This window comes from Microtus pennsylvanicus, chromosome 13 (genome assembly GCF_037038515.1).
Source record: "Microtus pennsylvanicus isolate mMicPen1 chromosome 13, mMicPen1.hap1, whole genome shotgun sequence".
Taxonomy (NCBI): domain Eukaryota; kingdom Metazoa; phylum Chordata; class Mammalia; order Rodentia; family Cricetidae; genus Microtus; species Microtus pennsylvanicus.
This window is the reverse complement of record NC_134591.1, coordinates 49,073,783-49,086,637: the sequence shown is the minus strand read 5'-3', so window position 1 is coordinate 49,086,637 and position 12,855 is coordinate 49,073,783. Positions and strand designations below refer to the sequence as shown.

The 12,855-nt window shown below is 45.2% G+C and overlaps 2 protein-coding genes across 3 annotated transcripts in view; one reads left to right on the top strand and one right to left on the bottom strand.

The window, feature by feature from the left end:
- Positions 1-57: 57 nt before the first annotated feature.
- Tex38 (testis expressed 38) lies at positions 58-5,465 on the top strand. 2 transcript variants are annotated; one of them, XM_075945826.1, is made up of 2 exons: positions 58-819; positions 4,779-5,465. In XM_075945826.1, exons 1-2 carry the CDS (start codon positions 795-797, stop codon positions 5,381-5,383), a joined length of 630 nt encoding a protein of 209 aa, XP_075801941.1. In that variant the 5' UTR covers positions 58-794; the 3' UTR covers positions 5,384-5,465. The 2 variants fall into 2 exon arrangements, with proteins under 2 accessions (XP_075801941.1, XP_075801942.1); XM_075945827.1 differs by lacking the exon at positions 58-819 and adding an exon at positions 4,076-4,429.
- A 2,689-nt stretch (positions 5,466-8,154) lies between these two features.
- Efcab14 (EF-hand calcium binding domain 14) overlaps positions 8,155-12,855 on the bottom strand; it is a 44,729-nt gene continuing 40,028 nt past the window's right edge. The window contains exon 10 of the mRNA XM_075944812.1: positions 8,155-11,640. Coding sequence (XP_075800927.1) covers positions 11,462-11,640 — 179 coding nt within the window. The 3' untranslated portion in view covers positions 8,155-11,461. The remainder of the gene's footprint in view (positions 11,641-12,855) is intronic.

Genomic DNA, 12,855 nt, shown 5'->3' with positions numbered 1-12,855 from the left:
CCTCTGCGCCAAGCTTCTAGAAAACTGGCTTGGATCTTCGGGTTCTCTCTGGATTTGTCCCTTTTCTAAATTTACTTGGCTCTAGCTGTTAATAGTTCCTTTAGCAGCAGAGGATGTTTGAACATCACAGCTGAAGCTTCTCTTTTTTGGTTTCTATTTGCAGAAGGTCCCATTGGCCTCATACCCTATGAAGTAGGCACTACCCTCATTTTACAGACGGGGATGCTAAATTGGCTGTAACTCATTAAAGCATGAATTCCACCTAAGAGCTGAACTCTTTTTAAAACGCAGTGTCTCTGAAGTCTGGTTCCTTCTGTTTCTGGCATGTAATTAAACTACTCTCAGAGACGCTAGGCATTGTCCTTGACAAATCTTTATTCAGGCTCTGTTTTCATCCTTAGAATGTGTTGGTTCTCCCACTTCCACCCAACTAAAATGTCGCCATAGTCTTCTCCTGTTGAACAAGATGTGAGCTTGGGGACAATGACCTCATCTCCGTTTCACCTGCTGCCATCACGAGTGTACCCTATGTGAGGGCAGTCACATGGAAGTCCTTATCTGGGCCTCGGTTGATAGGAACTCTTCCTGTGGCAGGAGCAGAGCCTCCAAACTTCAATGCAGCCTGCTGTTAGACATGAGACGCCCAGTGCTGGGACATCGCAGTGTGATTATGAAAGTCTCGCTTTGCTGCTCTGCATCTGGCTCTGGATTCCTGGCTCAAATAAGGCAACCACTGCCTTCCTCCTCATCTAGAACTCCGTTCACATCTCAGCACCTCAGAGAGACTTCTCTTGATGAACCTCTCCACCACTGAAAAAAGTATGTGCGTCGGGGTTGGGGAGACAATTGTGTGGCAGGTAGAAGACAATTTTGAGGACAGTTTTCTCTCCTTCCTCCTTTCCATGGTTTCCAGGGATCCAGCACAGGTCACCAGGCTCACATGGCAAGTGCATTTAACTGTTGAGCCATATCACTCCCATTTCCCTTTAGAGTATTTTTACTTGACTTCACCCTGTTACCGCCCTCTCCTTTTTATAGAAGTTATCGCTAAAACTTTAGACCTATGGTGGTCTGAGGGAGGACTACCCCATAGACTCAGGTTTCTGAACACTTGTTCCCCTGTTGGGGAGGCTGTGAACCTTTAGGAGGCAGAGCCTTGCTGGTGGAAGTGTATCACAGCGGGCAGGCTTTGAGAGTTTGTAGGTTTGCCCCAATTCCAGTTACTGCATTCTGCTTCCTGCATTTGGATAAGGATGTGATCTTTCAGCTTCTTGCCCCATCCTCCTGCTGCCATGCTGCCTCTGGCATTACAGACCCTCTTTCTGGAACTCTAAGCCAAAAAGATCCTTGTTCTATAAATTGCCTCAGTCATGGTATCTTTTTTTATTTTTGTTTTTAATTTCTCCTATGGGCTTGATGTTAACACTAAAATAGATTCTGATTTTGACTCTTAATACAGTACATTGTTACACACATTTACATAATATTTGCAGAATCTCTCTTTACTAATTTTTTCATGCTGGCTGTGACCTGAAGGAAATTTCTTTTTAATTTTTTTATTAAAAAAGAAAACAAACTATCTTCTTTCATTTTGCATACAAATCCCAGTTCCCACTCCCTCCCTTCCTCCCATTCCCTTCACCCTCTTCCCCACCCTCACCCCCACCTCATCCACTCCTCAGAGAGGGTAATTTTTTTATTAGAGCAACAGAAAAGTAACTAATGCAAGCACGATGCTTACATAAATCCATGGAGTTTACGTTTTAGTGGGGGAAGGATAAGTGACAATGCTCGTATGTAGAAAAAACAAAGGGCGAGGAGAGACAACAAGGGGATTGCCCAAGCACAAGATCTGAGTGAGTGAGGAGACAGAGGCAGAGATGAGGCCCATGGGTGGCTTTGGAGGCTGTGGCTAACTGGCATTTATCCGAGCGAGATGGGAAATTGCCATAGGCTTTGAGCAGAGGAGTAACATGGCCTCCTTTCAAAGGGTCATCCTGATGGTGGAATTTGCTCCAGTATGTGGAGCAAATATGGAAACTTCTAAGGGTGAGTAATTTTCCTACTCTAAAACCAAGAGTAAGTATAACTCAATTGAAAGGTAAGGAAGGACGGCAACCAGGCTGTTGGGGATGTGACTCTAAAGTTCCAAGGTGTGTTCCAGGCTGGAGGTATGAAGTTGTGAATTATCGTGGTGTTTGTGTTCTTTAATGTTAGAAATGCGGATACGTTCCCTGAGGAGGGAATGTAGGTAGAATGCTAAGGGTTGAGCCCTGGAGCATGCTAACACTTAGAGACCAAGAGAAAAGGAAAGCACCAACAAGGAGGCGGAAAAGTGGGGGCAATAGGTAGAACAGAACTCTGTAAACAGTGCTGCTCTGGTTTGAATCTGAAATGACCTCAACGAGCTCAAAATACCACCTGGTGGCACTATTTTGGGAGGGAGGCTGTGGAAACTGTGAAGAGGTTGGCCAGAAGGTCGCAAAGGGCAGGACTTTGAAGGTTATGGCTCAGACCTGGGCTCTGGCCCTGCACTGAGCTTGCCGTTTGCTGTGATGTGAGCGCCATATGAGCAGCGGTCTTCTATCACACGTTCCCCTGTGGCTGTGTCTTCTGCCACATGTTCCTCTGTGGCTGTGTCTTCTATCACACGTTCCTCTGTGGCTGTGTCTTCTATCACACGTTCCCCTGTGGCTGTGTCTTCTGCCACACGTTCCTCTGTGGCTGTGTCTTCTGCCACATGTTCCTCTGCGGCTGTGTCTTCTACCACACATTCCTCTGCGGCTGTGTCTTCTGCCACACGTTCCTCTGCGGCTGTGTCTTCTACCACATGTTCCTCTGTGGCTGTGTCTTCTACCACATGTTCCTCTGTGGCTGTGTCTTCTGCCACACGTTCCTCTGTGGCTGTGTCTTCTGCCACACGTTCCTCTGCGGCTGTGTCTTCTACCACATGTTCCTCTGTGGCTGTGTCTTCTACCACACGTTCCCCTGTGGCTGTGTCTTCTGCCACACGTTCCTCTACGGCTGTGTCTTCTGCCACACGTTCCTCTACGGCTGTGTCTTCTGCCACATGTTCCTCTGCGGCTGTGTCTTCTGCCACACGTTCCTCTGTGGCTGTGTCTTCTGCCACACGTTCCTTCACGCTCCCCTGTGGCTGCATCTTCTACCACACGTTCCTCTGGAGTTGGGTCTTCTACCACATGTTCCTCCGAGGTGGGGATGTTCTGCCCATCCACATGGGATCAGGCAACTATGGACTGAACCCTCTGAACCAGGAGCTAAATGAAACCCTTCCTCTTTACATGGTTTCTGTCTGGTATTTAGGTCAGGGAAATACAAAAGCAACCAAGAGTGTCTCAAGGCACAATGGGGGCTATAATGAGAAAAACTAAATGGTAAGAATTCAAGTTAGGACAGGTTGGTATATCCTTCTGTAGGTTGATTTAGGCTTAACTCGCAAGGGCTTTCTAACTGAGCTGCCCATAAATAGATCAAGCTACCTTACAAAGTGATAAGCAAGGCCCTGGCTTCAATAAATTCTGGGAGATTGGTTGCTGGGTAGGTGAGCCTTGGCCTCCTCAGGGCTCAGGCAACCTGAAGGGAGTTGGACTAGACAACTCTAATGCTCTTCTGGGAAGAGAAGCTACTTATTATACTGCAGAGGATTAGGGGGGTACTCAGTGGGAAAATGAGAAGCATGAGCAAGACTCCCAAGGTGGTGTGTGTGTGTGTGTGTGTGTGTGTGTGTGTGTAGGGGAGGGGCTCTGTTGGGCTGGCCAGAAGGGAATGGAGTGTGAAGGACAAGGAGGGAGGTTAGGCTGGAGAAGGATGGAGGAGATTCCTGCAGGGCCCAAGACACTTGCCAGCACTTGTTGAAGAAATGAAACATAAATAAAAGAGACTGTAGGAGCCAAAGGAGGTGCTGACTACTTGGTTCCCTTGAGCCAGTTTTCTTCTGACAACTTCGCCCAAGATTTGTTGAGGGCAGGCATGCCCAGTGTTCTGTGTGCTCTCTGTCACAATCGGCATTGGGGAAGGTATCCAGAGATGTTTCCTTAATCACCAACCACGTGGTTAGCTCCTTGAGAGTGCCAGGGCCCTTTCCTGGGGGCTAGTTCTACTGGTTCACTGCAAGGGTGAGGGCAGACAACTCTCCTGGTGGCTCGGTCTTTGGTAGAAGCAGTAGGTAATGTTTATGAGATGCCACTGGATGGGTTCCTCCCGTCCATTAACAGGACTACTCCACAAACATGGCCCCTGGAATGCTCGGTGGACAGAACCCGGTGACCTTTCCTTTAGAGAACAATGAGGCCTGGGCCTTCTGAGGACTCCTATTGGTGGAGAGAATTTCTTCTCCCCAGAGCGATAGGCTGGACGCTAAGGCTGACCTTCATGGATTCCTAAAAGGAGGACCTGAGCTTCCCTGGCAGTAAGTAAGAGACCTCTAGTCCCTGCCCCTCACTTTGTGCCCTTAACATGGGGGACAAATAGGGAAAATATTTTGCATGGACAAAGGAGTAGTGGCTGCTTGGGGTGCTAAGCAATTAGATGGTAATCTTTCCTAGAAACATAGGACTCCTGAGATGCCGACTTAGCTCTTACGATTTCTAGACCTAGTGTTTCTTATCTGTAAATAGCTAAAATGGTCCTTTAAGTAACTTGGAAGTCTAGCAAGAGAATGAGGAGGGAGGGAAGGAGTTGAGAGAGTAATGGTGATGAGGGCAAGAGAGGCATGAGGCCTTACTTGAGCACATTGGATTTCTTTCTCACTGCCTTAGTGTGGATCTCCTTGTGCGTTGGATTCCTGGGGCTGTGTTCCTCGCTAGTAGGCAGCTGCATACTCTTTCTGCATTGGAAGAAGAACTTGCAGAGAGAAGAACACGCCCAGCAGTGGGTGGAAGTGATGAGAGCTGCCATGTTCACCTACAGCCCACTGTTGTACTGGATAAACAAGCGGCGTCACCATGGCATGAACACAGCCATTAATACTGGCCCTCCCTTTGCTGGCACCAAGACCGAGACCGAAGTTCAGAATTCAGATTCTTTATGGGAGCTGGAGATCTCTGAAGGTGGGAACTGTATTGTGCAAGACAGTAGTCCTAGAGGTGAAGCCGCTGGTCCCTTGCAACATGCTTTGGTGGTTCCAAAGCAGCCCCAGCCTTCAACAATGCCACAGCCTCGGACTGACTCCCCAATCCCATTACCCATTTTTCAAGAGGTGCCCTTTGCCCTGCCCCTCCGCAACCTGCCTCCCATGCTGAACCACTCTGTCTCCTACCCTTTGACCAACTACCCTGAGAAGAAAGTTCATTTCTGTTCCCTCCCCATACTGGCCCATGGAACAAACTGTTTTAATGCCAAGCCCTTTGCTTCAGAACTGTAGTCTCTTCTCATTGAGGCTCCTTTTTGGTAGAAAGCAGAAATAACCTCAAGGAGTTGGTATTGGCAAAGAGGTTAGAGCCATCTGGACATCACATCAATAAATTCTTTTTTTTAAAAGTCTAAGTCTCTCCCCTGTCTCATTAGTTCCTAGAAGGACAATGTCTTTAGCATGTGACTATAGCACTTTGCAAATCAATCTGGTCACGAGTTTCATTGTTGCATGTTCCGGGAACTGAATGAAGGTTAGCATTTGGGAGACATGCTGAACCAATACTTGTGGCTGGACTCAATATCCCTCCAGCCAGTATTCAAGCCCAAACGAGTGCTAGGCTCTGACCTAGGCAGGCCTCCAGACACTACTGCTCAGCAGGGTGGGAAGCACAGGGGCTATAAGAGGACATTGTTGGAGGCTGTGGTGACCCATGCTGGCTACGTCATAGGCCTAACAAATGCCATGACAGTATAGCTGGACTGTTATTTGCCATGTATTGATTCTTAGCTGGCTGTCTTTGTCCTGTATTTCTAATATCCCCAAGCACGGTGCCAACCAGCTGCTATTCAGATCCTCCTGTCAGGAGATGCAGACTCGGGTTCTCCGTGCATATGCCTTCACTGTTGCATGGCTAGCTCTCCAGTTCACATTTTTCTGGCATCTAACTTCCTAGTAATTCTACCAACCATACCCCACGGTGTATTTGCTTAGCCATGTCTTGTTAGAACACTGATTAAAAGCATTAGTGTGTGGAGGTTGTCATTAATTGACAGACTGGTTGGTCAGCACATCTTCTAGAATTACACCTAGTTTGTATCTTATCCTTTCTTTCCTCCTCTTCTCCCATCTTCTTTTTTTGAGATGGGGGTTCACTATATTCCAGGCTGGCTTGCGTAGGTAGGCTACCCTTAAACTCCTGCTCCTCCTGCCTCAGTTTTCTGAGTGCTGGATTTCAGGTTTGCATCCTCATACTTGGCTTAATTGCTTATATCTTTCTTTAAATTTTTCTTTAATTTTATGTGTATGGATGTTTTGTCTTCATGTATGTCTATGCGCATGGAAGCTAGAAGAGGACATTAGATCTCCTAGAACTGGAGTTACAGACAATTGTGGACCTCTATGTGGGCGCTGGGAATTGAATCTGGGTCCTCTGGAAAACCAACCAGTGCTCTTAACCACTAAGCCACTTCTATAGCACCATTTATATCTTTCCTAAAGATAAACATGGCTCCTCAGAAGTTAAGATCCGTTACATGGGAATGTTATACTATCTTCTGCAAACAACCCTTAAAAGACTGATGATTAACACTACCTATAACACTACCAGTTCTAGGATTAGGAGTGGCTCAGCCACAGAACAGGAATTTCTCCTTTTCATCCCCTGCTCCCCCCGACCCCAGCACTGGGGATTAAACATGGATTTGTGGATGCCTGGCAAGAGCTCTATCACTGAACTATGTATTCCCAGACACCCTTCCACTAGGGAAATGAGCCAAAGCCATGTTTGTGAACGGTGAGTGGAAGGTCTTCAGATTTTGTGTGTGTATGGTAAGGGAGAGAAGAGGCTTCCCAGAACTTGGTAAACATGTACTTACTTTTTTTGTGTGTATATAAAAGTCCCAGTCCTGTCAACACAAACTCTCTAGCAATGGGTTTTAGGCCCTTATCTTTCTTTTTTACTTCCTCCAATCCAATGGAACTTTTTTTTTTTAAACCACGTTCTTTGAATAGAATCTGAAAACATAAACAGGTCCACGTGGAGCTTCGGTTGGACACCAGTGCAGCCTCAGTCCTTGCCCCACCTTGCGCTCCCTCTCATCCTGAATCTGCCCAAAGCCTGAGCTCTGCAGCCTTCACTACTCAGGTCAAACACTGTAATCCTTTCACGTCTTCTTTGAAAAACAAAAAAGGCAAAGAAAAACCCAACAATGAATTTCATTAGGGTTGCTTACCAGTGGCTACACTAATTACTTAACAAAAATAAATGTCCCATCCAGGACAACCATGAACTGCATTTAAGTCCTCAGGGAGGGGTGGGGCCTCATGAGCTCCTTTCCTGACCTATGACCGGATGTTGGCAGGTCCAGTCTTGTGTAGGTGATCATAACTACAGTGGGTCTGAGAGCACAAAGCCACATCAAGTTCAATGTTAGTATTCTATCCCCTGCCCTACTTATTCCAGCTCGTGTATTCCGTCTACCCCTTCTACAATGGGCCCTGAGCCTGGAGAGGACATATGTCTCAATTATGGATGGACATTCAACCCTCACTTTGGGTGGTTCCCAGCCAGAGGCTTTTAGTTGGGCTTACGATACTAGTCCTGAATTCCCTGTTGTCACGTGGGCACATCTTGCCTGGCGGTCGGTAGCACGGTACACAGGATCCACAGCTGACTGCTGATGGCTTTTCTCTCCTGCAGCCTGGAGAGACCTCCATGCATTAGGAGGGCTACCTATCCATCAGGAAGGAAGCTTCCTGTCCAATTCCAACTTGATTTCTGTCCCGTGAACAGAGTATGTGGTGTCTTCAGCAAAGGAGTATTGCAGGCGGGTCCCACAAAGGGGTCTGGCAGATAGCCAACAGCAGAGACAATTCTTGCAGGGTTTTTTTTTTTTTTTTTTTTTTGCCTCAGGAACCTTCTTGACAAAACATGGTAATTCCTAAGGCAGAGTCTTGAATACTGTCTTGTGATACTAATAGCTTTTGATTTTAAGCGGAGGCAGAAAGCAGTTCACAAAAATTGGGATTAGGAAAGCAGGGAAGATTTTAGTCAGACACAGTGAGAGAAAGGAAATGTTTTATTTAAATTAAAATGGCTATACTGATAGGAAGTCAGTAAAGCTCAAATGAAGTCATGGAAACCTTGAATCCACTCCCTAAACAGAACCAAAATTGCTTATACATTGCCAAAATAGCTCCATTAATATAAAGTAGATTTACATTTCTTAATATGAGAAAACAACAAGGTAGGTTAGGTTCATATAACAAACAATACATGCTCTCTCCAGTCTCAGGAATACCCAAATGTATTCTGGCTTGACTATGAGAGAAGGGACCACATCTCGATGGCTGGTAAGCAAGCCAATGAGGTGTGCAGCAAACAAAAGCTGTCACTAGAAACAACTCAACAGGCCATTATGAGTGTGAGCCTATCACAGTCAAAATCTTCAACTGTGACCGCGGGCACCAGAGAGGGAGGCTGATAGGGCTGTGTCTAGAAACGACAAAAGAGAAGGCTACGCAGGAAGGGGAAAGAGCCGGCAGTGAAATGCGACTGTCCACTCCTCAGCTCTTTCGCATCAGACTCATTCTCAAGTGCCAAGCATTGTTCTGCTCCTTAAATGCCACTGCAGTCATCTCTAAGCTAGGTCCTTTTTTTGAGACAAGATCTCACTGTGTAACCCAGACTGGACTAGAACTCATTATTTTTCTGCCTCAGCCTCCCAAGGGCTGGAGTTATAGGCATGTACTACCATGAATAGCTTGAGGAAGATTATTCAGCAAATATAATGCTGGATGGTACACAGCAATGGAGCGAAGGGCCAGGGAGCAATGCTTGAAGAAACTAAGGTGGTAAGCACTCAAGAGCTGCTGATTGGCAAGGCCACAGGATTTAAACCCAAAGCCAAACTCACCGCCACCATCCGGTTCTTCTCCTAGAGGTGATCTGTGGCTGGTGAAGCCTGACTAACACAAGGCACCGATGCACAAGTTAACAGTATACAAATGAAAACCCCAGTCTGCACTGAGTGATAGGTGTCTGGGGCTCCTAAGCCAGTGAGCCTCTCCAATTTTTAGCAAAGGAGGATAAGATGCCTACCTCCACCTAGGAGATCTGGTAATGCCTCAGGCAGGATGAGTTATCATAGGCCAGAGGACAGTTATGGATACCTCTGGCCAACTTGGTAGGGTAGGGGAGGAGATAATGCATGGCTCAGGGGTAATGCTGGCAGACAAGCTTGAAGGAAGAAGAATAGAAGAAAGACCAAGAAACAAACCCTGCTTCCCCCCTGAAAGCATATACCACAAAGAGTTAAGGTGTCTTGAAAGTATCTGCCTACAAATAAAAACTTAAAACTAAAAAGGACAAGCTACATTACCCTCAGTATATATCATATAAATCAGTTCTCAAAAAAAAAAATACCTTCCAGGTACAGACATACTATTTATGTTACAATATATACAAATATAGCAGAATAATTCAATTTATTGCTAGAACTTTATTTGGTTATTACAAAATCTGTAAGGGTATATACCTATATATTAAAAAGAGGGGAGTACAGAAGGCAGCCAGAAGAGCAAGAGTTACCTTCGAGTTACTAAAGTGCCAGGTTAATGTTGAAGTGTATTTTCAACCTTTCCAAGAAAGTGACAGCATAGATGGGCAAGGCAAACGTTAAGGCAAAAACTTTAAAGAGGAAGAAACGTGCGATAAGAAGACAAATGCACAGGAAAACTTTATCTTGCCTTCACTGAGTTTTAATATGTCTAGGGAAAAGAAGCCAACACCAAGATGAATAGTATGTAAAGGAAATAAAATACAAAACCAAACCAAACCAAACTCAAACATCTTTAAAGGTTTAAGGGTACTAGACTATCCACAGCTGACAGGGCAACTGGAACACAATTACACAGGAATGATCAGTACTAAAGAGGCCTGCAGCACCGCAGCTTCTCCAGTGTTTCCCTGACTGGCTGCGGTGAAGCGAGGTTCTGTGTGGTCTTCCTCTCATGGTGCCGAGAGGCACCTAAGAACAACACCGGAAGTGCTCTCAACATATAGTGACATTGGTGACCTTCTAGTCAGACCTGTTGTGACTTGCCCACAAAGTATGCAAAGGAGGAAGCATTGTACTTGTTTTTTAGATCTGGAAAAACTGCCAACATCACCAGGAGGCCCCTGCTCCAAGCCTGCTTGGCACTGAGGCATCCTCTGGACAGAAAACCTACAGCTGCTTCTGAGTGGACAACCGTGAGCAGAGCATGGGATTTCACATTTCATTGGACTGCATTTGCCTTTCAGTGTCCTGCCAAGAAATAAAGCAAGTTCTTGGGTAGCTCAGAGGTAAAATTCCAGAGGGTGTTGTTTCCCGAGTCAAAACTCAGAGCTGTTCTCTAATGCTCTGGATAACTAATTTGATATAGTGACCAAGGACATGAGCCTTTGCCTTCCAGACTGGAGATGGTGCCACAGGTAGGCAGTTAGAACTTTAAGGTAGTCTTGAGTGTGTTGGTAGAGAAGACAAAATCTAGTTTGCTTGAGGGGAAAACATAATTCCCCACCGAATAACCTTTATGCTCATAAACCTTGAGAGATAATTAAAAATGAGGAAATCTCAACAAGACTTCTCTGGTGTTTATGTTAGGAATAGGAGCAATGACCTAGAATCTGATTTTCCTGCACCTGAAGCTGGCACCCTCTGCACAGCTTCCACTCAGTGAACTGATGCCCCAGCTCCCTGACCAAACAAACCCGATGGTGGCACCAAGGCCTTTGAGGGTTACCTGAAAGAGATGTGAACAGTTTCAGCCACCACCCAGAGCAGACTGTCAATCACACACAAATCATTTGTTCATCCGGTTCAAAGCCCTTCTTCCGACTCCCTATACAATATGCACAATCTTTCATTTTGTGTATTTATAAACAGAAAAGACTCATCTTTCAAAGAAAAGACATATTCTGAGGCTCCATAAAGTGCAGCTAATTTAAGGCAGATTCATATGAAATATAAACAGTGACTTATTATCTCTATATATACACTTTCCAACTTTAAAAGATAAAGTCTCTTCCCCTCAAAAACAGGAAAGAGATAGAGGGCTTTATTATTTTTCTCCTGGCAACTTTTAAGTTACAAGATATTTCTGGCTTCAGGAAATCATAGATTTCCAAACATCATAAGTAAATTTTTTTAAAAAAATAACTTTTTTAAATAGCATTTTCAAACAAGTTAAAAGGTGGCAATGTGTCTGCTACAATAGTGTGAAGGGCTGGAAGGCTGATGGATAAGTCAAGAGGTTTTTTCTTTTAGGTAAGTAGATTTTAGGTAGTCCAGGGTACACATCCATTTCAAAATATGCCTGTCAGTACTAGATACCTAAAGCTGCTCTTAGCTCTTGGAAGGAGTATCTCCCATCTCCACTGGAATCAAAGGCTCTCAAGCTCTCTGGTCTTGGCATGCCAGAACCTAGGGAACTCCAGATTTCTTGATAGGTCAGCATCCCATCCACCGTATCTTGACCAGCCTTGTGGAATAAATCCTGAAGGTCTGTTAAACAGGAATTAAAAAGCAGACATTAGATGTTTGTGCACACAGTTAAAAGTAGCTTCAGCTATCTCCAAAGCATTAAAAGAAAAGCTACTTTGCCAGGTGTGGTGTCAAATACATTTAATGGTAGCATTTGGGAGTGGGTGGGTAGAGGCAGGCAGATCTCTTTGGACTTGAGAATAGCCTACATAGTAAGTCAGGCCAGCCAAAGCTACATGGTGAGATCTTATCACCGTACAAACCTTTCCCCTACAAAACAAAATAGTTCTCCCAACTTTGCTTCAAAAAATGTTCTTTGGGGCTGGAGAGATGGATCAGAGTCAAGTTTCCCATTAGGTCCAGGGGAGCAAATGTCCTCTTTTAGCCTCCAGGTGCACCCCCTCCAATAACTAACAGTCAGTTTCCGTCCTCTTCTCCCCCTCATACATACACACCAGAACCAGTTGCAGATTTTGACTACAAAAGATAAGATTTTAAATCAGAATGACCAGGAGGGAAGATGACTCAGTGGTTAAAGTGCTTGGCATCATGCAAGAAGACCAGAGTTTGGATACCCAGAATAGAGGCAAGTGCTATGAGGGCATGATGGACTTTCTGTATTCCAGCCTCGAAAAATGGTCACAGGATCCCCAGAGCAAGCTGGTTATGGAGACTGGCACTACCGACCAGCTCTGGGTTTGGCAACAATAAATGATTTTTAAACATTTAGTGACCAAATGTTAAATAAGAGTCATATGCTTAATAAGTCTGAGGTGTTTTGGGGAGTGTTAGTCTGCAGGACACAATTGTACTGACACATAACATGCACACTTTGTGTGGATGTGCTGTGTTAGTCTGCAGGACACAATTGTACTGACACATAACATGTACACTTTGTGTGGATGTGCTGTGTTAGTCTGCAGGACACAATTGTACTGACACATAACATGTACACTTTGTGTGGATGTGCTGTGTTAGTCTGCAGGACACAATTGTACTGACACATAACGTGCACACTTTGTGTGGATGTGCTGTGTTAGTCTGCAGGACACAATTGACACATAACGTGTACACTTTGTGTGGATGTGCTGTGTTAGTCTGCAGGACACAATTGACACATAACGTGTACACTTTGTGTGGATGTGCTGTGTTAGTCTGCAGGACACAATTGTACTGACACATAACATGCACACTTTGTGTGGATGTGCTGTGTTAGTCTGCAGGACACAATTGACA